Source organism: Drosophila albomicans, chromosome 3, assembly GCF_009650485.2.
Source record: "Drosophila albomicans strain 15112-1751.03 chromosome 3, ASM965048v2, whole genome shotgun sequence".
In the NCBI taxonomy this organism is placed as follows: domain Eukaryota; kingdom Metazoa; phylum Arthropoda; class Insecta; order Diptera; family Drosophilidae; genus Drosophila; species Drosophila albomicans.
The window spans coordinates 37837462-37863076 of NC_047629.2; the positions used below are offsets into that span (position 1 = coordinate 37837462).

A 25615-nucleotide genomic window follows, 5' to 3' on the forward strand; every position below is an offset into this window, starting at 1 on the left:
ATCAATCATCAAACATCATCATGCAGCAGAATTCATGCATTGCATCGATATATTGTTGTAGATCTTTCTAGCTTCAAACATTACTCGTATAACACTTTGGTTCAAAAGTTGTTTAGCTCACACATTTGACAGAAATAATTTTGCAAAATTACACGATGAATATATGATTATGACTAACAAAATTGTTGTGAGAGAATGTAGAAGTCATTTTTGTTTGTTTGTTTATTTTTTTGTTTTTTGTTTGTTCTTTGTTGCTTGTTTGCTTGCAATTTGTGTTTTGTTTGTGTGTTTATGGGTGTGTTTTCTTTTTGCATATACATACATATACATATCATAATGTTTTATACTCGATCCTAAAACTATTTTGTCTGGCGTTTCCCAATCCATCCGTCTCTTTGGCTGCCTGCTTGATTACATACTTGATTTAATATGTACTTTTATAATGCATTTTATTTGTTGCTTCGCAAAGCCTTTTTTCATTTAGTAGTTGTTGTAGTAGTTTTTCTCTTTGCTTTTCCATTTTCTTTTTTGTTGCTTTTATAAATTGTCGCATGGGGTTGGTTTCTGCCCCTGGGATGGGGCGAGGACTGAAACATTGAGTGCAGTTTTTTCAATTTTTTATCGATTTTGTTCGTTTTTTTGTGGTTTTTGTTAGTTTTAATTTAATTTATAATATATCTTTTGTTTTCTTGTTAATTTCGCTTAATGTTTTCTTTGGCGCAGTTGACTAATTCTGTGTGTGTGTTTTGGTTTTTTATGTTTATGTGTTTTGCTTTGTTTTTGTTTTGTTTTCTTTTTTTGTATATATTCTTTACTTGTTACTTGTTTTTTTGCTACGGTTTTTGCTTGCTTTTTACATATATAGATATCACGAGAGTTCCTGCGAGAACTGCGTCTCCAGGGTGGGTCTAGTTCTAGTTGGATTTCTGTTGGGATTGCGTATCGGTGGTCCTGGGCTGCCATAGCCCGCCGCATACAGCTGCGGACACGAGTCTTTTATGAGTTCCTGCGTCTCTCGCAGCTGCCGCTGCACTTGGGGCGCCAATCGCTGCACGCTGATGGCCGGCGGAAATTTGTATTCCGTTGGTGGCGCCGTCGACTGTCAACAAATGAAACGAAACAAAACAAACACATTTTCTTAATGGCCGTGTCTAGGGAAATGAAAATCTTACATTAGCAAATAAACAATGAGCAAAACATTAAGAGCCAGGCATCATTGCTGTCGTCGGCTAAGAAGCAATTAACGCGAAGGCATAAACAAGAGATAAAACAGAATTATAAACAGCTCGGAAACATTTAGAGAGTTGACAACAGCTATTTAAATGGTCCAAAGCACGATTTTGACATTGAACTTTAGCACAATTGAAGATGCATTTTATATTTTATCGAGTTAATTAAAATTGTTGTCTGTTTAGCTTCCGAGCCATAATAACTGTCTGACATTTATGTATATCTTTCGAGAAGCGAATAAGAGGTACATGACATTTGCAGAGAATTGGCTTTTTATATATGTGTTCACTTTTATAAATGGCTTTGGATGTAGAGGTAGAAAAAGGCTGACCATTTCTTAAATAGCAAAATATATTTCTAGAAATCTCTGCTCCTAGGGATGTGACCTTTGAATTATTGAAAAAAATTAAGAATTAAAATAAGTTAAACGTAATCATCAACCTATCAATTTCAGTTTCGATTTAAATTTCGTCAAGTCAAACTGATATCGTTAAAGAGTAATAAATAATTTAACCAATCGTGAAGCAAGATTAGTAGATTATTTCAAGATACTGATGTTTATAGCGCAAACTATAGAGCCCTATTTTTGAAAAAATTACGTAAGCCATTATAATGGAATTACACAGAGAAAGTTTATATGACGACTGCTTTTAAGACATCTTAATTGCATATTATACTGAAATGGCTATTCACAAGATAAATATAAACAAACAAATGACAAAATGTCTCCTATGACTATGGGCAAATAAGATTTGATAAGTGTTAAGCCTTTCATAAAATAATAAATGCGCATACGTAATGTATTACGTATACGAAGTGAGGTACATAATCTGGCCGCTTGCTTACCTGCACGGAGTGCATAACTTCGCCATAGTAAGCGCCCGTTGGGAGTGGAGGTTGTTGTTGCTGTTGCTGCTGCAGCTGTTGTTGCAGCGGCTGTTGCGATGATTGCGGCTGCAACGACTGCAACGTCTGTAGCGACTGCAATTGCGGCTGCTGCTGTTGCAGCTGCTGACTTTGGCTGTGTGGAGCGGTTTGTGATTCGTAAGATTCGGAGGCAATGGGAACAGAGGTCGCTGCTTGACCAGCAACTTGGGGGGCAGTGCTCGGAGCACCATAGTACGCCAACTGCAATGGGGCACGTCCGGCTGTGGCGCCGGCGCCATTTAGGAAACCCGTAACGCCCGTCTGCATCAACGGCGAATTGGCGGCAATGTACTGCACAGGAGCACTAACTGGTGGCGACGGCACGGCACCATAAAGCAACCGCTTGGGGCTGACGCTTTGCGGTTTGGCGCCCGCCGGCAACGTTAGCAGATGTCCGCCATAGGCAGCCAATTGTTGTTGCTGTTGTTGCTGCTGCTGTTGTTGTTGCTGTTGCTGATGTTGCTGGTACATGACCAGCTGCTGTTGCTGCTGCTGTTGCAGCTGGGCAAGCTGTGCGGCTGCCGCTGCATTCGCATTGGACGTATTGACAAGATTGGCATCGAGCTGTGGCAACAGTATCAGCTGCTGTTGCTGGTAAAGATTGGCCGCTTGATGTTGCTGCTGCTGTTGTTGCTGCTGCTGTTGTAGCTGCTGCTGTTGTAGTTGCTGCTGTTGTTGTTGTTGTTGCTGCTGCTGCTGTCGCCCCGCCAAGACGTGCTGAGGTAGATACTCTGTCGTCGTCAGCGTATTGCAGGCCGACGAAGGCTGCAGCAAATGACCAGCAACACCGCTTGCCGTCGGTCGCGTCTTCAGCGGAACTTGGACTACCTGGCGTATGGGCGTCGTCTGCAGCGATCGGCTGGCCGAGGAGCAGATGGAGGCGGTCAAGCTGGCGCTTTCCCAATGCTGAACCAGCGCATTCAGTCGTGCCTCCTCCAAGGCAATTTCCGTCTCGCTGGCCGAATCATAATCCGGTCCCTAAAAAAAAGAGTGAGAGAGTTTAATATGAATTCGAATTCGATTTACAATATATTTTCAGTGTACTCACCTCGTCGATCTTCTTGTCCAGCATGCGGAAGAAGTTCTGTTGGCTTGATGAGATTTCTCTGCAAGGTGCAGGCAGTTTTAGTTGAATGGAATAAAAGGGGGGAGGGGGAGTAGGGGACAGACAGTGGATTGGACTGACTACTTACTGGCTTTGCAGCAGCGATAGATTCTTGGCACGCAGCAGTGAGACGGCCACATCCTCCTCGGTGTCCTGTATGTCCTTATTGCTTTGTTCTTCGCTCTCGTCATGCTTCTCGCGCTCACGTTGCTGTGCCTTCTCAGCATCCTCAATGTGGCCTTCGTCCTCGTCCGTCTCCGCATCTGAATCGGCTGCAGAGAAGAAAGGGGAGAAAGTGACGAAGAAGTGAGTAAAATAGTGTGTAACAAATTGTAACTAGGCAGCAAACTTTGGCAAACAACTTGTGCAATAAAATGGCTCCAAGTGTTGTAATATGTTTTACTTTGTGCGCTGGCCCTGAAATGTCACGACGCTGACTGTTTTTTAAGGACACTTGGCGAAGTCGTAGAAAAGTCGCACACAACAATTTAGCGCAAATGTGGCTGGATAAGGAAAACAGATCGAATTTGATGATAGAGAACTTTAACATTTGGCAATGTCAGCAAATGTTATTTTTTGCAAGTCACGTTCATTGTTCATTCATTGTCGAAGTGCAATTTTTGGCGTGAATTTAATTAAAACGAGTTATGCATATTAATGCGCAACAAAAATATGAATGAAAAACTTTATAATTAATCTAGCTAGCAACAGCGATAAAGAGGAAGAAGGATGGGGGGAACGGAGACTGAGCTGACGACAAAGCTTAGGCCAACAGAATTTGGGTCGTTGATGGTACAATGGCGCCTTTGTGTATGCTACACTTTTGTTAACCCGTTTTGAACGCAGCCCAAACACACACACACACACACATACACTAACACTTGCACACTCAATTCACAGGCATACATAAATAGAGGCAAGGCCCCAAAGGGGCCACACCCACTCAACTGCTACGCCCACTGCAACAACAAGTTGCCTTTTAGCAGTTAATTACACACACATACACACAGCGAAGTGAGAGAGAGAGAGAAAGGCAGCAACAACAACGGGAAGAAGAAGAAGAAAGGCTCTCGGGGCACTGCCAAAAGTTTGAAATGTAGGCTAGCGCAACACTTTTTGCCTTTTTTTATATATATTTTTTCGCTGCTTTGTACAATGTATATAATATGCACACACACCGCGCATATGTACACACTCATCATATTTATAGTATGCATGTTTGCAGCTTATAAGCCTACACACACGCATACACAGACGTGCAAGTGTGTGTGTGGCGTCAGCATCAACGTCGTCAGGCGAATGCACGCCGTAAGCCTTTGCTGCTGACATATTAATCAATGATGTCCTCATTGTGAAAACAGGTGGCTTATACACACACACACGCGCACAGCCACACACATATACGCACTCTCACACTAACACTCACTCATTTGTACCGACTGACATTCAAGTTTCACACGTACACACGCAACTGCAGGCAAATTGATGTCGTCATGCGTGTAAGCTTTTGTTAAGTGGTCTGTATGTATGCGTAAGGCAAACAGAGACAACACACACACACACACACGCACAATGTCACACTGTTAGCGGTACAGTAAAGTCTCCTCTTTGCTTACCATGTCCTCCTTTCTTGCCATTTGCTTTACTCTTCGATTTCCTTGGATATAAATGTATTTTGCTCTGTCCACAGCCCATTTTCTGACTGTGCTGCTGTTGCTGCGGCTGCGGCGGCGGCGACTGAGGCTGCTGCTGCTGAGACTGCGACTGCGACTGTTGTTGACGACGTTGACTGCGACGGCGACAGCACTGACGTTGCCTTTGATATTAGCGTTGCGAGTTGTTTTTGTATGTTTTCAATTTTTTATTAATTTGTTGCTCGACACGTTCTACGTCGTCCGCTGACCGACCTGTGCATATATATGTGTTAGATATATATCTCCTTCTCCTTTACACGACTGCAACTCAATTAGCTATTTCACTCGCTGGCATTCACCTCTCTTTTCATTTATTTACGTTTTTGTCACACGTCTCTTTGCGTTGCCTGCGTTTTTGTCTTGTGTTTTTTTTATTCAATTTTCACTAATTTAACTATGTGTGTAAATTTAATTTATTTGATCTCAAGTTGTTGTTGTTGCTGTTGCCGTTGCCGTTGCTTTTGCTTTGTTGTGAAATCGTCTTCGTTCTTTTAATGCGACAGCAACATCAACAACAACACTGAGAGAGAGAGAATGGAACATTCCGCGTTTGCCACTTGTTCGAGAATTTCATTTGTCGACATTCGACATTCGACAGCGACGTCGCCGTCGTTGATTTTGTGCGTAAAACGAACGCCCGCCCACCCACAACTTCCAGTTCAAACCAAACACAAAAACTTTGAAAAGTAGCGGAAATTAACTTTTTACCTTGGAACGAACAAAACGAGCAAGCGACCCACCGTAAAGCGGACAGACAGACAGACGGAGACCCCACAAGGCAACAACACTGTGTGTGTGTCTGTGTGCTAGCCAAGAAGCTCACTGTGCTGACGCTGGCCAACCACTTGTTTCTCGCTTTGCGAGCCATAAATTCAATTTGCAGCGTCAATTTGTAAACATGCACGGCACAGGACACGACACGGCACAGAATAGCACAAGACAGCACAGGACAGGAACAGGACGTAACAGGAAAGGACACGGCACAGGGCAGGACAAACCCACAAAAGGGTTTGGCCAGGGCTGCACTACACCGTCAATTTTTCGTGCTCTCCGCTATTGTTTTGTTCTAAAGAGGCGCGCGTTTTATTGCTTTCAACACTCGCGTGATTTTTTGTTATTGTTTCTGCTGCTGCTGCTGTGTTGTCGTTGTTGTTGCTAATTTAAACAAATAACAATAATAAGCACAACAAATAATGCACAAGAAAAACACTTGAATTATATTCAATTATTCTCACATAGAGCGCAAAGCAACGCCGCGCCGTTGTCCAAAGCAGAGCGTCAGACTCTTGCTTATAATAGACACACACACACGCATACAAACATACAAGCTGGCAGGCGAATGAGGCAGGCAGCGAGGCGCCAAACAGCCGAACAATCGTTGAAAAGAGAGAGAGAGAGTGAGAGAGAGCGCCAGACCGAGAATGAGAGCAAGCTCCAGTAGCGCCGCCGCCGCCGCTTCTCTCTTTTTGCTGCTGCTGCGGCTGCCTTTGCTGCTTGCTCCTGTATGCGTTCAAGTGTATGGATGTGTGTTTGTGTGTGTTGAGTGCGCGCTGCGTGCGAAATTGATTTTTCTATTTATAAAAAAAAAATCAAAATATATCTGTATTTTCGTTTGTTGCGCGGCGCTTTTTTTGTGTATTGTTTTTTTGTTTTTAGTTTTTTTTTTTAATATGGGATTTTATTTTTGTTGGCGATGCCAAAAACATAATTTATGTTTTATTTATGATTTTTTGTTTCCCATTGGCATTTTTTATTTGCCCGATTTCGACGTTTTCCTTCTGCGCGTTTTTATAGAAACTTGTTTGATTTATACGCAGCGCCACTTGGGCACACACTCGGCCTCGGCCATCAACATCATCCCATCATCCCGTGAATACATACACATGTATGTGTATTCCACACACACTCACACAGTTGTATATTCAGATTTGTGAATTCGGTTTTCTTTTTGAGATTCCGGAATATCACTTTTTTGCTGGGGCGGCGCACAAAACAACAATTGGCGTGCTGCATTTACCGCTTACTTTGTATTTACACACATTTATTTTAAAGACTAAAAGGAACTTTTTGCGCATTTATATAGTTTTCTTTGCATATTTACACACGGTTCTTTCATTTTTATGGATTTTCTGCGGAAAACTCAACTCGCCGAAAAAAGTTTTAGCTGCGACGCGACGCTTCTGTGTGGAATTTTGTATGCTGAAATTTATGCTGCCTGACACTCCTCTTTGTGTCACACAGCAGCACTTTTGTGCTTTGCTCAACTAGAGAGCGAAATACACAGAGAGAGCCCAAGACAGAGAGCAACAGAGAGAGAGCAACGACATTTAGATTTAGAAGAGCGGAGCGCAGCTTACATGCCAACACACGTTGGGAGAAAGCATCGCGTGAGCTTTAATGCTCAGTGCTCCACATAGGGGTGGGTTTTTGAACTGTATGTGCGCGTGATAGCTTGCGGAGTGCGTAGTGGGGGGTAGAGTTTGTTTTCTTTAAAGCTTTCAGCGCCACAGGCCAGCTGCCAATGGGTCGTACGCTCATTTGTTTGAATGAATGCGTATTATCGAAAGGTGAAAGTACGCTGCAGCTTAAAGCTCACGAGAAGTGCGCCCCTTTCTATGAGAGCTTTCAAACATTTCAAAGCTCATGCCAGCTTCTGCAAGTTACCGAAGGTTGTTGGAAAAGCTGAACTTTAAAAGCTTACTTACAGTTTGGTTCGCAACCAATCTTATACTTTTGGCAGACCATATTTTGTAGAAATTCGTTGGGGAGATAAAAAAAATCTTGACATTGTCATGCTTATGCCTCATTACTTTTCACTGTTTCAGCGTCCAGTGTGTGATGCTCTACTTCCGCCTTCGCCTCCGCCTAATGTCAAAGAACCACCCTCCCTTAGCATGCGACATGTTTGTGGATGCCATTATGTGACTTGGCCTGGCCCTGGCCTTTGGTGAATTTATTGCATAATAATGAAGTGAGAAACGTTACAAATCAAAACACTCGACAGCATCTAGATAAAGTTTTGCTGCGGGGTTTATATTTTCGGCATTCGCTCTTTTTATCATTATAATGTCGAGCATTTTTGGGGCAGAAACATTCGCAATTTTTGTGCATTTGTCAGCCGCAACGGAATTGAAACGTTTGCGCTTTTATTGCCGCGGACGTGTGTCGACTTTGCTGGGAGGGGATGGGGATGGTGTTTTTAGTTCCTGAGGGATGTAGTTGATGGTGGGAAAAAAATATGATATTGATAACGGCAACCAGGAAGTAATATACAACAAATGCGAAACAATATCGTTACATTGATCTGGCATCTTGCATAAAAACAGCCATCTCATTGTTATCCTATCGATGGACCTAAACAGGGTAGATTTAGCAGATATAATACAATTGTAAGCCCTATAAACAAACAATGTAAATATGAAATTAAATTTTGTATATTATTGAGAAATATTATGATTATTAAATTCAGAGTTTGCCTTTAGTATAATATTTTTTTTTAGCGGTTTTATAAAGAGTTTAAAATGATTTCTATTTTGTTAAGCACTGTAGACATTTGCTAATGAGAACCATTTTATTTTTTATCATAATTCCAATTTTTGAAAAATCGAAATTTTGATCTCATTAAAATTTGCAAATAAATTTAGTAAATTGCATTTTTCAATTGACATTAAGAACTTCAATCTTCTTTTCTGTCAGATTTGAAAGAATTCTCATTTGAGAGCTATTTATTGTTCTTAAATTATGTATCTTTAAAATATTTTTTATTTTTTATAATAACTAATAATATTTCTTCATGTTGTATGTATAGTATAATAATAAGTGTCAACATCAATTTGAATGGATTCTGTAGAATATTTTTTCTTAAATAAGAGAATTTTTATTTTACAAATAGAATATTGTACTTTTTTTTTTAATACTTTTAGATTTATTTTTATTAATTTTTCTATTTTCAAAAAAGATAATATCATAGAGAAGTGACATTAAAAATATTAGAGATAAGCCAATATGGTAAACCAGTTCCACACAAGTGGAAATCGTTTAGGCTCATTGGCCATCCGCAAATCCAACATTTTGCTACGCTTATCGACACAATGTTGTGGTGCTGTCAAAGGGTTGTTGCATCCTCGTTGAGTTGGGAACGGGGATTTACTGTCGTTGATTGTGGCAACATATGTTTCTGTCACATTTTGTCGGCGTGCAACAGTTTGGAGCTGCTGTGTATTCCAGCAGGACACAGACTGTCGTGATGTCTCTTCAGTTGGCTATAAAGCATTTAGGCAAATTTTCGCACTGCTTGTACTGACAATCCCCAAGCCCCAAATTGACAATAATTTACATAATTTTCAACGATTTTCTGTTGTCGTTGCTCCGCGTTGCTTTTCCGTCACCGTGTCTCCACATCCATCTCCTCTGACTGTTAACGTCAGCGTTGCTGATTGGTTTGGTCAGAAATCATCGTTCGATGTGTTGCCAGTGTTTTTGTGTAAATCTCAGCAAAACGATTGCGACTATCATGATTGTGGGCGTAACTCTGTCCGCCACGTGACCGCACGCGTTGCGTTGAATTTAACACGCGCGAAGTGGCGGCCCCAGGGACAGCGACGCTTGCCAGGATCAGGCTACTACTCGTATATTGACTCTGACTACTGGCTTTGGTGCTCATTCTAACCCTGACTCTGGCTTGACTGTAATTTAAATGGGGTGCGGTTGAGGATACAATTTTTTAAACTTTTTACGTTTTGTTGTTGGTGGCTTTCGTCGTCGTCGTTGCGACGTCAACGAGGACGCGTGCAGCCAATAAGTCCTGAAGTCCTTCATCACTTCCGCTTCAGTTCAGTTCCGTGATTTTGCACAATTAATGTTTTGATTGCGTGGCAGCGTGACGTGTAATTATTATCGCCACACACCATCGAGACACAACAACAAAGCGCAACACATACAGCGAGAAGGCTGAAGATGGTCCTTTGGGGGCGTGGCTGCTGATGCTGCGAAAAATTGCAAAGCAATTAAAATGATTTGCCAGCTTAAAGTAACCAGCAAAGAAAAAGAAGTTCGGCAACAAGCTCATAAATTACTTTAATTAAAACCGCACCGAAAAAGTTGCCGACGAAAAACTTCCTTAAGGACACTCACTAGAAAATCACAAATTAAAAATTGCTGCTCCTTCGGCTCCTGCTCAAAACAATTTATGCAAATTATGCACGACAAGCAGCCAAATCCTTTGGCAGACCAATGCCAGAAATTTCATTAAAAAACTGAGCCGAAAAATCTTTGATAAAAATTAAAAACTTCGCGCAGGCCGCCGTCAAGACTTTTTCCAGCTGAAGGACAATTGACAGCAAATGCTAAAGAAAATGTCAAAGACAAGAAAGAAAAAAAAAATAGAATATGAAATCGTGAAACAAGGAATTAAAACAAGCAATAATATGAAAATATTATGACATAGCTGGGGCGTGAGGCGAAAAATATTTAAATATGCTCAAGCTGCTTTCATATCGCCATTTTCTGCTCTTACATTTTTTTTCGGCCATCTTTCTGGTAATTTTAATGCGTTTTTTTTTTGTGGCCACCCATCGAGGGGGCGGCCAAGTGTCCTGGCAAACTGTGTGACGCGTCCTTCTGCTCGCCCTGCTTTGCATAATTATATTCATTGAAAACTTATTTCCTTCAAGTTTGCAGCAAAAGTAATATTAAAAAAAAAAAAAAAATGAAAATCTGAGTGAATTGAGTTACAGTTACGAGCGAGAGCAGCAAGCAACATGCATCGATGGGGCGACTGTGGGCAACGCAACTGTTTTCACATTTAATTGCTGGGCCCCTCAGCTTGAGCTGAGCTGAGCTAAATGTCCAGCACTCCAGCTGTACAACTCCTACTCCACCTATTCCCAACCTCAGTCGTTGTCCAAGGAAACTTGTTTCAATGGCGTGGCCCCGACCCCGTCGACTCCACTCTTCACTCTTCACTCTCAGCTCTCGACTCTTGACTCTCAACGTCAGTGGGGAAGCTGAAGATGTTGAAGCTGCGACTGCGACTGCGATTGTCGTTACTCCGACTGCTGCTGCTGCTGCAGAAGAAGATGAAGCAGAAAGCTGAAAAAAAAATGTAACATGATTTAATGACATGAATTATTTATGAGTTTCCTGTCAATCAAAAACCACGTCAAAGCATTTTGATGGCGATGTCAACGCGCCACTGAGCAAAACACACGACGCTGCACATTGCTCCAGAGATGCCCAGCCCGGGATCCCATACAAACCCATACTAAATGAAAAATGTCTAAGGAATCAACAATGAAATCAAGTTTTTAAAAAAATATATAATATGCCTAAATAAATGGTTGTTGTAGTGAATGGAAATAAAGCCATTTGATAAATAACTTTTAACTTTTTTAAAATAATGTAATTCAAATAAAGTTTTAAGTAAATTTCAAGTTTGCTTTTAATATCATTACAAATATGATAAGTTCGATGAATGAATTTTGACAAAAATATATGTGTTATCTTTTTTTAAGCTTTAATTATAATATATTCAACTTACGATATCAAATTATATATATCAAATCTATACTTTCGATTCCCATTTATTTTCTTAAATATTTGCTAATTCATTTCTTGTGTCGAGTTTACATTTTTTTTTAATAACATAATGATTTTTTCAGATCTTCTAAATTTATCACATAGCAGCGAGGTTTTTACAAAAGTTGTATTCATTTTTTTGTTGACTTGTTGATAACCTAAGATATATTTAAATACTTTTGATGGGGGTTGCATAAAATCTTTAGGGCAATGTAAGAAAAAAGTACTATAACTTATATAATTTAATAGACTTTTTATGTAGATCCACATCAGAAATAGTATTAACACGGGAATTCTTTCATAGCACCATCAATGTTTTTGATTTTTGATGTGATTATGGATCAAAATGAATATAATGATAATTCCATGCATAATAGCGACATTCTAGATATACATCTCAGAAATATGTATCATACGATGTATCTCTTTTATTAGTCTGAGATGTTGCAACTCTTCTCCATCATATTTATATCTTTATATATTGAACATTGTTCATTGATATGAATGTGCCGCAAACTAAGCAAAACATGCGCACCACACACTCTCCTCATGTATTTATAGATACTTGCCCCAGATAGGAATATGAATACTCTTACTGCTGGAGCAAATGATATGCTAATTCAGAAGCTTTTTAATCAAGGCCCAAAGCCAAAGCCAAAGCTGAGCCAATGCCAAGGATAGAAGCGTTTTGCATTTGCATTTTGTTTACTTCTTTTTTTTTCTCATTTGTTATTTGGCATTGGCATTGTTTTCTCTTGTGCTTACGCTTTGTGTGTCCTGTTCCTTGAAGCGAGGCCACGCTCAGCGATTGCGATTCTATTGGCGAACGCTGAATGAAATCAATCATGTAATTTATGTTAGGATAATATGGCCTGCGAGGAACCCCTCTAAAATGGACTGTCAAGAAATAAATATTTAACAATAATTGATTTAAAAGGCGCATGCAAATTTCCCACACACACAGCAACAATAACAACAACCAGGACAACAAGAAGGACGAGCACGAGGCCTGCCGTCTATTTTTTTTTTTAAGCAGCTTGGCACGTGGGTAAAGCGACGGCTGCTCTTGACGGCGTCTTGTCCTCAGTCTCAGTCTCTCTTTCCCTGTCTCCGTCTCTGTCTCAGTCTGGAGTGTTTGCAGTCGGGCTTTCTTTCCGGCTTTTTTCCAATTTCCTTGGCCGCTAAACAAACAACCTGCAACGTCCATGACGTGCGGACGTTTGCCGTCTTTTAAGCGTGAAATTATATGAAATATCCTTTAAAAAGCTTTTGATTTCGCTTCCTGGCCGAGGACAGCACAGGGAACACAGAGAACAGGCTCTGTATGCAAATGCTGTTCATCTGCTTAGCGTAAAAGTTGTTTTCTTACTTATTTCAGCTACAAGGCAAGCTCAACATCCTGATGTCCCCACTTTCCAGCTGAAAGCGAGAATTTGCATGTCTTTGTCTGAAGTTGACCTCCCCTTTGGATGATGGTTGTTCTCGTTGCTGACTGCGTCAGGTGTTGCGCCCAGGATACTAATGCTCTCTGTTAACGCTCTTAATGGCATAGACAAGCTGCCTTTGACTGCATAATGGAGTTGAAGCCGGGAGCTCAGCTGTCGCCGCCTGTCAGCTGCATTCATTCACCTGCTCTCTAATGTTAATGACATCTCCTGGGCCGCCGCATCAGACCATTTTAGGTGGTCTTAGAAAAAAGTAGCTCAGCGCCTTAGTGAAAGGCCAGGAAGGCGGCTGGGAAGAGACTGACTGACTGACTGACTGTAGAGAAGAACATAAAAAAAGAAAGATACACATTGCGAATTAGCATTACTTCCGAGTGATCACAATCTGCGCATACTAATTGCTTTGGTGGTCACTTTGTGGCTTTTCATTCATGGCAATCATTGAGTAGCCGATACCAAACTTGGCATTGCTGAATGATTCTGCTGCTGTGATTTTTTCCAGCCCGTCTAGACGAACGTCTCCGCGGTTCGTATATGGCAAACGGCGACGCACATTTTGCCTCGATTCTGCAATTCTCCGACTGTCTTCTTTCTCTCTCTCTCTCTCTCTGTGTCTTAGTCTTAGCCTGATTCACGAGAAGCGAACGCAAGCAGATCGGTGTGTAGTAAGGGGAATGACAGTGGGATTGGGATTGAGTATGAGAATGAGAAGTAGGGGGAAGGGAGAAGCGGGTACCCTTGCTTCTTACGAAACAGCAGAAAACACCAATCATCCACATCATTGTCAACACGCCATCGTCGTCGTCAGTCCATAAACGGACGCACCTTTTGCCTTTTAAGGATGCAGCTCTGTAGCCTGTCATAACTCTGGGTAGGCGTACCATGAGTTCCTCGAGCGAGCGCCAAGCCAACTCTAAGGTGCACTATGCGTCTTTCTCCATGTCGGGATCTGGTCAGTCCCAACTCCCAAAAAGGCGCAGACGCCGCAGCTTTGTGACGCGCGCTGGGAATATCAGCCAAGTCTCTACTTTCGCTGAACAGACACAGACTCCAACTCCTTTTCCATCATCTCCAACAAAATCCCATTCCCAAGTCCACATCTAAGCAGCTGTCGCTTTGGCTTCGACTCTCAGTTCTCAGCGTTCAAGTGTCAAGCGTCAATTGGCGTTGAAGTTTATTGCCTTGGCAGCAATTAAAGCCGTTTCGGTTTTGCAGCTTTTGCCGAGTTTTCTGGCTTTTGGTTTGGGCAACTTGGGCACTTGGGGCTTGGCCATTTGATTTGATTTTTGATTGGCTGTCATCGCAATTGATTGCAGAATTGAATTATCAAATTACGAGTGAACAACTTTCCTGATTTCTTATACATAATTGCCTTACCAAAGCGAGCGGGTCTCTAATGAATGCAACGAGGCTTGTCAAAAAAAATAGATATGACAAGGTTTTCTTTGTCCTGACTGCAAATGCCCAAGGCAACTTTTGATAATTGTTGGTCAGTTACTTGGCAAAAGGAATGAATGAATCATATCTTAAAATACATATATGTATGTATGTATTATCAATGAATTGTTTCGAAACAAATCGTCTTTTCGAAATTTTAGAATCAGTTAATTACTTATATTTCGAATGTAAAGGTGGATTATAAAGTTTAAAAGACCATTTGCAAATACCAACCCAAGAACTATTTATGTTTATCAAATTTGTGGTTTTACCTCTATATAGAATTTTATAGTATAAAATTATATTATTATTATTTTCTAAGCCACTATACACAAGTAAATTCGATCTTTCATTCTTGAAGAACAACGACGTGAGAAATTTAATATAATGATAAATATTGTAAATACCTTCAAAAATACCTAGAACATTTAATATATTCTTATCTTATTTTACTTCCACTATAAATTGTGGAAATTTTATAGAGTATTTTTAGGAAGTATCTTGTACAGTATTTATTGAAGTAAAAGAGCCATTTAAATCTTTAAATCATACTATCAAATTTTCCAATTTAAGTACAATTTACAATATTGATGAATTTTATTGAATTTTATTGTCACTGTTGATCAGAATTGACTGAAATTTTTTGATAATCTATTAAAATGAAATATTTATAAGGTTCACCATAGTGTATACTCACTTATTTTTCATTCTACAAATATGTGTTTGATGGTCTCCTACAGATAGTTCATGTAAGCCAACTTCTTAAAATATATCTTCGGAGGTCTTAAAGTCCAATGACGATTTTAAAAATGTAAAAACTTAAGATCAATTTGGCGTTGCTTTACGCTATTCGAGGGGGAAATTTTTATTAGGCAAATTGGGCATCCTTCATTTGCTTTACTGCAATTTGGCTAAGTAAGTTTTTATTGCTGCTGTCGGAGCTATCCACGTGCTGCCAGTTGGCAATTCTCCTCCGTCTCCGTCTTCCATCTCCATCTGCATCCCGCTGGCGCTATTTGCGATCCTTGCATAACTCAAAGAGAAAAATTCATCACCGCAATATGCGCAGCACATACAAGAAAAATGTTGGGGCACAAAAAAAAAAACGATGTAAAAATAGAAAAGTGGCAGCAAGGAAAATTGTCATCAAGGTGCAACTGACAACAGCAAGAACACGAAGAAGAAGAGGAAGAAGCAGCAGCAGCAGCAGAGAAAAGCGAGTAGAGACTCGTAAATTTCAATTTATATGCAGAATGAGCAGTGACTAAAAAAGGCAAACACACACACTACACACACACACACATGCATCCATGGCCATGGCGAAAAGTGTCAACGTTATATTTTCTCGAATTTTCCAAGACTTTTTCATTCATTCCTTTTTGGTTTCTTTTGCGACGCAAGTGGAAAACGCAATTTCATTAGACAAATTGAAAAAAATAAGTGCAAGGCAACAACAACAGGAATAATAGTACTAAGAGATAGCTCGCTATATAATGCCACTAGATAAAGTTATATACTTCTGATATATACATATATATATATATATACATATAGATGAACTTAGCACATAAGGCAGATGGACGCCATGTTGTGGCAATCTGAAGTTTTCCTTCGCCGTTTCCCATTCGTTGCGTTTATTTTTGTTTGCTGACGCGCATACGAGTAGGAGACTCCACATGCCTCATGCCCCATGCCGCATGCCACTCTCGATGGGGGCAACATGCATGTGGCAGCTTCCATCCAACGGTAGCCTCGTCGTCAGGATGCTGCGCGCGCGTTGAAAATAGGCGGAGACTTTTTGGGGCGGCCAAACGGCGCCTTTCACACTTGCCTCAAAGCACAAAAAAATACAAGTAAAAAAAAGCGGCAGCAGTAGCAGCAGCACACAAAACAAAACAAAAAAGAAGGAAGAATGCAACCGAGTACCGTTAGCAGCTGCTCTTCCTTATCATCTATGCTGGGGAGCTCGGCACAGTTTCGTTTCGGTTTTCGTTTCAGTCGTCGCTGATTGGAAGCTTCGGCGCTCTGCTCGTTTTTGGGGCGGAGCTCACAGTGGCACAGTGGCGCCGTCTGGCGTTCGCTGGCTGCTTGAACGGGGGCTGTTTTCTGTGTGTATAATTTTTTTGAGAGGGGATTTCTTTATTGAGTGCGTTGGCAGTTATTGGAGTACACCAATTTCCCGGGCAGCCGCTATCATGCCCACAAATCCCTCGGTCACCTCACGTGCCACAGGTATTATATCCGTGGGCGGCAGTAGGAATCCCAAATCACCCTTATCACGCAATTCGATGGTGTATGGTATGGTTATGTTCTTCACACCATAGGCCCACTCCTTGCCAGAACCAGAAACTTCATCTAAAATAAGACATTTCAATTAAGGAAGTAATTTTGGTAACTTTCTTGGAACTTACAAAGCGTTGTGGCACTTGAGCCATAGGTGAATACCGTGCCATAGCGTCGAACTAAGGCATCGGCAAAACCCTTGGCTACAGCCATCATCTGGGGATAGTGTTCAGGGACTTCTTCAGCCGTGTGTCCCCAGGGTGAAAGCACATATTGGCCATAGGAATGGAGCGATATGTAGATCTTAATAGTTCCATCTGGTATGTGGTTGTCTATGTAGCTGGTCAGCTGACTGATCTCCAGATCGGACTCAGCCGAGGGACCCGCATAGAATTCCGAGCAAGGGTCGTCCGAAGCACCAATCACTGTTAAATAAAGCAGATTACGATTTAGTTAAAGTAAACAGTGATGAAAGTTAAACCAATTTATTCAATTTTCTCAAATGAATGATTTTGATTGTAATCTTTATTAGAATAATAGAGGCAAGAAACCGCTTTACGTATACGGTTTTTTAAAAATATTTGTTCCTCTAAAAATTATCTCTTATAATTGGCCAAAGTGGTCATTACTCATTATTTTTGTTCTCTTGAAACTTGTAAATATAATATGTTCTATGCAATAAATATAAAAAGAAATAAGCTTACAGTTAAAGTTTAAATGTAAAAAAAAAATTATTGAAGGAAAAGGTATTGAATTTTTCTAAAAATTACATATTAAACTGCTGCATCATTCATAAAGATTTTTCTTTTTTGTCAATAGTTAAATAATCTAACATAATCATTCTTCGGCAATAGTCTAATGAATGAGCTTTCAAATTTATCAAATAGTTTCTCAACCCTAATTACGAGTAAGTTTCCTAATCAGTCATTCGTGTCGTTAATCTATAATTTTCTAAGCACGTATGAACTAAGGGAATAAAGATAATCTACTTTGTCTAGTCGTGTTATTTAGATAACAAATATAAGCGATATAGTTCTCAATATCAAATCTGCTCGTTATAGTTCTCAATGTAATACTTACACATCCAGCGATAGTCAAAGTTGCGATTCAAATCGGTGCCAATGCAATCTCCAGTCAGACTTGGGTCAGAGGGAAAACGCGACTTGCGCCAAAGGCGTACCTAGAATTGCCAACAATAAATTCGTTATCAAATTTGTGGTAGCACTTTGATGTTGTCCCAAATAAAAGCAGCGAAAGTGATAAGTTAATTATAGTATATAGTTATAGTTATATAGTTTACAATTGTAAATCGATTGATAAGCACAAATGATCTGCTGTAAAATCGATCGGTTTGTTGCATACAATCCACTATATCTAATCGAACTACTTTTGAATGTCATTTTCGTGCGCTTATTTTATGGTCACTTACCGCTTCGTGTGAGTAGACAAAACCATCGACATTCAGTACGGGAATTATGTACCAATCTACATTCTTGGCTATGTCTTTGGTGCCCGGTTTACCAGGCACAAGCAACTCATCGATAAAGTATGTGATCGTAGCCGAAGTGATCCATTCACGAGCATGGATATTGGACTCAATGAAGACAGCTGGATTACCTTCCTTATAAGATATTTTAATGCCACGAATCGGACGTCCTTCGTAGGAGTTGCCAATTGTAAAGGGCGTCACAATGTCCGAATAACGCTCTTCAAGCACATCCAACCAAGCGTAGATCTCGTCCAGCGTGTGATACTGAGTCCACTCCATGTAACCAGTGCGTTGTTTTGGACGTTGAGCATCGATCAGTGTTTGCACATTGTCGATCTTTAAGCTGTAGTTGAAGTTTTGGCTGTTGAGCAGCTGCTCGAATGCCTGCTGCGTTTGTGGAGGCAGCATAATGTCCGAGGAGTCGCCTAGATGACGCGCCTCACGCCAGCTGCTAAGCTACGAACAGAAAGTGTAAATTATATATCGAATAGAATCTAGAATAAATTAACTTACTTGCAGTGCTTTTTCCTTGGCATTGATCAGCTCAAACTGTTGCATATTCTCAATATTTACTTTGTAGACTTTATAGTTGTCATAGCGCATCTCGGACCTTATTTTGGCCAGGCCAAAAATGGCTAAAAGCAGCACCAGTTTCAGTTGCATGCTACCTGTCAGTTGAATGGCCAATACCAGACTGTCATGTTTTTTTTTTTGTGTTGAGCTTTGCCAATTGTTTGGCTGATTAGGCGACGTTATCGCTAGACTCATTGAATTTAAGTCACTTGTACATTTCGTTTCCATCTATCAGGCATTGTGAAAACTTTGTTTGTTATACCCGCTACCCATAGGGTAGAAGGGTATTATAACTTTGTGCCGGCAGGAAATGTATGTAACAGGTAGAACGAGGAATCTCCGACCCTATAAAGTATATATATTCTTGATCAGCGTCAACAGCCGAGACGATATAGCCATGTCCGTCTGTCCGTCTGTGTGTCTGTCCGTCTGTCCGTATGAAACACTGGATCTCAGAGACTATAAGAGATGGAGCTATAATTTTTTTTTCGACAGTATTTGTTATGTATGCACGCAGATCAAGTTTGTTTCAAATTTTTGCCACGCCCACTTCCGCCCCCGCAAATCAAAAAAATCGAATAACAAGCCTAATTTTAAAGCTAGAGTTGCGAATTTTGGTATATATACAATAACTACTATAGTATTTATGATTCCTGAAAATTTGGTTGCGATCAGATGATTGTGGAAGTTATTAAAGAAATACTTTTGTATGGGCAAAAACGCCTACTTACTAGGGGTCTTAGTTGCTTTGGCCGACAATCTGATATTGTGCCGTCTATGGTATACTTTGAATGTAGTACTATATCGATATACCAAACATATATATGGTATATTTTTAGTATTTTTAAGTATTTTCGGTATATTTTGAAAATGATACCGCAATATTTTGCCTTTATTAAAAGTGGGTAGCGGGTATCTCACAGACGAGCACACTCGACTGGAACTTTCTTACTTGTTTTTTTTTTTAGAGAGGGTTTCTTTATTGAGTGCGTTGACAGTTATTAGAGTACACCAATTTCCCGGGCAGCCGCTATCATGCCCACAAATCCCTCGGTCACCTCACGTGCCACAGGTATTATATCCGTGGGCGGCAGTAGGAATCCCAAATCACCCTTATCACGCAATTCGATGGTGTATGGTATGGTTATGTTCTTCACACCATAGGCCCACTCCTTGCCAGAACCAGAAACTTCATCTAAAATAAGACATTTCAATTAAGGAAGTAATTTTGGTAACTTTCTTGGAACTTACAAAGCGTTGTGGCACTTGAGCCATAGGTGAATACTGTGCCATAGCGTCGAACTAAGGCATCGGCAAAACCCTTGGCTACAGCCATCATCTGGGGATAGTGTTCGGGGAATTCTTCAGCCGTGTGGCCCCAGGGTGAAAGCACATATTGGCCATAGGAGTGCAGTGATATGTAGATCTTAATAGTACCATCTGGTATTTGGTTGTCTATGTAGCTGGTCAGCTGACTGATCTCCAGATCGGACTCAGCCGAAGGACCTGCATAGGTTTCCGCGCAAGGGTTGTCCGAAGCACCAATCACTGTTAAATGAAGTAGATTATGATTTAGTTAAGAAAGAGTTAAACCATTTTATTGAAATTTCTTAAATAAATGTTTTTAATTGTAGCTTAAAGCAGCTTTATGTATAGGGATTTTGAAAATATTTGTTCCTTTAAAAGTTGTCTCTTAAGTTCCTTACATTTTTTTATTTAGCTACGGTAATCTGATTAAGTAGAATTGAAAAAAATGGCTGTACCATTTATTTTTTTCTCTTGAAACACTTATGCTTGTAAATATCTCTTCTTATGTTCTATGAAAGTATTCAAGCAATAAAAAATAAGTAAGTTTACAATTAAAATAAAAATGTTAGGAATATTTATTAAAGGAAAAAGTTTTGAATTCTCTCAAAAATGAATAGTATCTACTATTAAACTATTGATCATTAATAAAGATTTTTCCTTTTTGTTGTCAATATTTTAATAATCTAACATAATCATTGTTCGGCAATAAATATTCTAGTGAATGAGAATCGTTTCTCAACCCTTATTGCGAGTAAGTTTCTTAATCAGTCATTCATGTCGTTAATCTATAATTTTCTAAGCACGTATGAACTAAGGGAATAAAGAAAATCTAATTTGTCTAGTCGTGTTATTTAGATAACAAACATAAGCGATATAGTTTTCAATATCAAATCTGATCGTTATAATAAATGTAATACTCACGCATCCAGCGATAGTTAAAGTTGCGATTCAAATCGGTGCCAATGCAATATCCTGTCAGACTTGGGTCAGAGGGAAAACGCGACTTGCGCCAAAGGCGTACCTAGAATTGCCAACAATAAACTCGTTATCAAATTTGTGGTAGCACTTTGATGTTGTGCCAAATAAAAGCAGCGAAAGTGATAAGCTACTATAATTGTTTACAATTGCAAATCGATTGATAAGCACAAATGATCTGCTGTAAAATCGATCGGTGTGTTGCATACAATCCACTATATCTAATCGAACTACTTTTGAATGTCATTTTCGTGCGCTTATTTTATGGTCTCTTACCGCTTCGTGTGAGTAGACAAAACCATCGACATTCAGTACGGGGATTATGTACCAATCCACATTCTTGGCTATGTCTTTGGTGCCCGGTTTACCAGGCACAAGCAACTCATCGATAAAAGTATGTGATCGTAGCCGAAGTGATCCATTCACGAGCATGAATATTGGACTCAATGAAGACAGCTGGATTACCTTCCTTATAAGATATTTTAATGCCACGAATCGGACGTCCTTCGTAGGAGTTGCCAATTGTAAAGGGCGTCACAATGTCCGAATAACGCTCTTCAAGCACATCCAACCAAGCGTAGATCTCGTCCAGCGTGTGATACTGAGTCCACTCCATGTAACCAGTGCGTTGTTTTGGACGTTGAGCATCGATCAGTGTTTGCACATTGTCGATCTTTAAGCTGTAGTTGAAGTTTTGGCTGTTGAGCAGCTGCTCGAATGCCTGCTGCGTTTGTGGAGGCAGCATAATGTCCGAGGAGTCGCCTAGATGACGCGCCTCACGCCAGCTGCTAAGCTACGAACAGAAAGTGTAAATTATATATCGAATAGAATCTAGAATAAATTAACTTACTTGCAGTGCTTTTTCCTTGGCATTGATCAGCTCAAACTGTTGCATATTCTCAATATTTACTTTGTAGACTTTATAGTTGTCATAGCGCATCTCGGACCTTATTTTGGCCAGGCCAAAAATGGCTAAAAGCAGCACCAGTTTCAGTTGCATGCTACCTGTCAGTTGAATGGCCAATACCAGACTGTCATGTTTTTTTTTTTGTGTTGAGCTTTGCCAATTGTTTGGCTGATTAGGCGACGTTATCGCTAGACTCATTGAATTTAAGTCACTTGTACATTTCGTTTCCATCTATCAGGCATTGTGAAAACTTTGTTTGTTATACCCGCTACCCATAGGGTAGATGGGTATTATAACTTTGTGCCGGCAGGAAATGTATGTAACAGGTAGAACGAGGAATCTCCGACCCTATAAAGTATATATATTCTTGATCAGCGTCAACAGCCGAGACGATATAGCCATGTCCGTCTGTCCGTCTGTGTGTCTGTCCGTCTGTCCGTATGAAACACTGGATCTCAGAGACTATAAGAGATGGAGCTATATATTTTTTTTCGACAGTATTTGTTATGTATGCACGCAGATCAAGTTTGTTTCAAATTTTTGCCACGCCCACTTCCGCCCCCGCAAATCAAAAAAATCGAATAACAAGCCTAATTTTAAAGCTAGAGTTGCGAATTTTGGTATATACAATAACTACTATAGTATTTATGATTCCTGAAAATTTGGTTGCGATCAGATGATTGTGGAAGTTATTAAAGAAATACTTTTGTATGGGCAAAAACGCCTACTTACTAGGGGTCTTAGTTGCTTTGGCCGACAATCTGATATTGTGCCGTCTATGGTATACTTTGAATGTAGTACTATATCGATATACCAAACATATATATGGTATATTTTTAGTATTTTTAAGTATTTTCGGTATATTTTGAAAATGATACCGCAATATTTTGCCTTTATTAAAAGTGGGTAGCGGGTATCTCACAGACGAGCACACTCGACTGGAACTTTCTTACTTGTTTTTTTTTAGAGAGGGTTTCTTTATTGAGTGCGTTGACAGTTATTAGAGTACACCAATTTCCCGGGCAGCCGCTATCATGCCCACAAATCCCTCGGTCACCTCACGTGCCACAGGTATTATATCCGTGGGCGGCAGTAGGAATCCCAAATCACCCTTATCACGCAATTCGATGGTGTATGGTATGGTTATGTTCTTCACACCATAGGCCCACTCCTTGCCAGAACCAGAAACTTCATCTAAAATAAGACATTTCAATTAAGGAAGTAATTTTGGTAACTTTCTTGGAACTTACAAAGCGTTGTGGCACTTGAGCCATAGGTGAATACTGTGCCATAGCGTCGAACTAAGGCATCGGCAAAACCCTTGGCTACAGCCATCATCTGGGGATAGTGTTCGGGGAATTCTTCAGCCGTGTGGCCCCAGGGTGAAAGCACATATTGGCCATAGGAGTGCAGTGATATGTAGATCTTAATAGTACCATCTGGTATTTGGTTGTCTATGTAGCTGGTCAGCTGACTGATCTCCAGATCGGACTCAGCCGAAGGACCTGCATAGGTTTCCGCGCAAGGGTTGTCCGAAGCACCAATCACTGTTAAATGAAGTAGATTATGATTTAGTTAAGAAAGAGTTAAACCATTTTATTGAAATTTCTTAAATAAATGTTTTTAATTGTAGCTTAAAGCAGCTTTATGTATAGGGATTTTGAAAATATTTGTTCCTTTAAAAGTTGTCTCTTAAGTTCCTTACATTTTTTTATTTAGCTACGGTAATCTGATTAAGTAGAATTGAAAAAAATGGCTGTACCATTTATTTTTTTCTCTCTTGAAACACTTATGCTTGTAAATATCTCTTCTTATGTTCTATGAAAGTATTCAAGCAATAAAAAATAAGTAAGTTTACAATTTAAATAAAAATGTTAGGAATATTTATTAAAGGAAAAAGTTTTGAATTCTCTCAAAAATGAATAGTATCTACTATTAAACTATTGATCATTAATAAAGATTTTTCCTTTTTGTTGTCAATATTTTAATAATCTAACATAATCATTGTTCGGCAATAAATATTCTAGTGAATGAGAATCGTTTCTCAACCCTTATTGCGAGTAAGTTTCTTAATCATCAGTCATTCATGTCGTTAATCTATAATTTTCTAAGCACGTATGAACTAAGGGAATAAAGAAAAATCTAATTTGTCTAGTCGTGTTATTTAGATAACAAACATAAGCGATATAGTTTTCAATATCAAATCTGATCGTTATAATAAATGTAATACTCACGCATCCAGCGATAGTTAAAGTTGCGATTCAAATCGGTGCCAATGCAATATCCTGTCAGACTTGGGTCAGAGGGAAAACGCGACTTGCGCCAAAGGCGTACCTAGAATTGCCAACAATAAACTCGTTATCAAATTTGTGGTAGCACTTTGATGTTGTGCCCAAATAAAAGCAGCGAAAGTGATAAGCTACTATAATTGTTTACAATTGCAAATCGATTGATAAGCACAAATGATCTGCTGTAAAATCGATCGGTGTGTTGCATACAATCCACTATATCTAATCGAACTACTTTTGAATGTCATTTTCGTGCGCTTATTTTATGGTCTCTTACCGCTTCGTGTGAGTAGACAAAACCATCGACATTCAGTACGGGGATTATGTACCAATCCACATTCTTGGCTATGTCTTTGGTGCCCGGTTTACCAGGCACAAGCAACTCATCGATAAAGTATGTGATCGTAGCCGAAGTGATCCATTCACGAGCATGAATATTGGACTCAATGAAGACAGCTGGATTACCTTCCTTATAAGATATTTTAATGCCACGAATCGGACGTCCTTCGTAGGAGTTGCCAATTGTAAAGGGCGTCACAATGTCCGAATAACGCTCTTCAAGCACATCCAACCAAGCGTAGATCTCGTCCAGCGTGTGATACTGAGTCCACTCCATGTAACCAGTGCGTTGTTTTGGACGTTGAGCATCGATCAGTGTTTGCACATTGTCGATCTTTAAGCTGTAGTTGAAGTTTTGGCTGTTGAGCAGCTGCTCGAATGCCTGCTGCGTTTGTGGAGGCAGCATAATGTCCGAGGAGTCGCCTAGATGACGCGCCTCACGCCAGCTGCTAAGCTACGAACAGAAAGTGTAAATTATATATCGAATAGAATCTAGAATAAATTAACTTACTTGCAGTGCTTTTTCCTTGGCATTGATCAGCTCAAACTGTTGCATATTCTCAATATTTACTTTGTAGACTTTATAGTTGTCATAGCGCATCTCGGACCTTATTTTGGCCAGGCCAAAAATGGCTAAAAGCAGCACCAGTTTCAGTTGCATGCTACCTGTCAGTTGAATGGCCAATACCAGACTGTCATGTTTTTTTTTTTGTGTTGAGCTTTGCCAATTGTTTGGCTGATTAGGCGACGTTATCGCTAGACTCATTGAATTTAAGTCACTTGTACATTTCGTTTCCATCTATCAGGCATTGTGAAAACTTTGTTTGTTATACCCGCTACCCATAGGGTAGAAGGGTATTATAACTTTGTGCCGGCAGGAAATGTATGTAACAGGTAGAACGAGGAATCTCCGACCCTATAAAGTATATATATTCTTGATCAGCGTCAACAGCCGAGACGATATAGCCATGTCCGTCTGTCCGTCTGTGTGTCTGTCCGTCTGTCCGTATGAAACACTGGATCTCAGAGACTATAAGAG

General features: G+C 40.0%; 3 protein-coding genes, 1 long non-coding RNA gene and 1 pseudogene across 8 annotated transcripts; all 5 read right to left on the reverse strand.

Moving 5' to 3' along the window:
- Positions 1-108: 108 nt before the first annotated feature.
- LOC117570459 (putative uncharacterized protein DDB_G0271606) lies at positions 109-7129 on the reverse strand. Of its 5 annotated transcripts, none has more exons than XM_052005565.1 (6): positions 6981-7129; positions 4879-5350; positions 3351-3534; positions 3206-3263; positions 2077-3135; positions 109-1099 (listed from the first exon to the last, which is right to left on the reverse strand). In XM_052005565.1, exons 2-6 carry the CDS (start codon positions 4955-4957, stop codon positions 869-871), a joined length of 1611 nt encoding a protein of 536 aa, XP_051861525.1. In that variant the 5' UTR covers positions 4958-5350; positions 6981-7129; the 3' UTR covers positions 109-868. The 5 variants fall into 5 exon arrangements, with proteins under 5 accessions (XP_051861525.1, XP_034108008.1, XP_051861526.1 ...); XM_034252117.2 differs by having other exon boundaries at positions 6867-7129; XM_052005566.1 differs by lacking the exon at positions 6981-7129 and adding an exon at positions 5959-6135.
- A 1861-nt stretch (positions 7130-8990) lies between these two features.
- Positions 8991-11246, reverse strand: LOC127565515 (uncharacterized). Its single transcript, XR_007954827.1, has 3 exons — positions 10472-11246; positions 10090-10301; positions 8991-9941 (listed from the first exon to the last, which is right to left on the reverse strand). It is a non-coding gene; the product is annotated as an uncharacterized LOC127565515 (long non-coding RNA).
- A 5265-nt stretch (positions 11247-16511) lies between these two features.
- Positions 16512-18864, reverse strand: LOC117568413 (zinc carboxypeptidase-like). Its single transcript, XM_034249054.2, has 5 exons — positions 18700-18864; positions 18127-18642; positions 17778-17877; positions 16826-17122; positions 16512-16769 (listed from the first exon to the last, which is right to left on the reverse strand). Exons 1-5 carry the CDS (start codon positions 18847-18849, stop codon positions 16573-16575), a joined length of 1260 nt encoding a protein of 419 aa, XP_034104945.1. The 5' UTR covers positions 18850-18864; the 3' UTR covers positions 16512-16572.
- A 762-nt stretch (positions 18865-19626) lies between these two features.
- Positions 19627-22057, reverse strand: LOC117568571 (zinc carboxypeptidase-like; annotated as a pseudogene).
- A 781-nt stretch (positions 22058-22838) lies between these two features.
- LOC117568577 (zinc carboxypeptidase-like) lies at positions 22839-25252 on the reverse strand. The gene is made up of 5 exons (XM_034249305.2): positions 25088-25252; positions 24515-25030; positions 24184-24283; positions 23200-23496; positions 22839-23143 (listed from the first exon to the last, which is right to left on the reverse strand). Exons 1-5 carry the CDS (start codon positions 25235-25237, stop codon positions 22950-22952), a joined length of 1257 nt encoding a protein of 418 aa, XP_034105196.1. The 5' UTR covers positions 25238-25252; the 3' UTR covers positions 22839-22949.
- Positions 25253-25615: the final 363 nt, after the last annotated feature.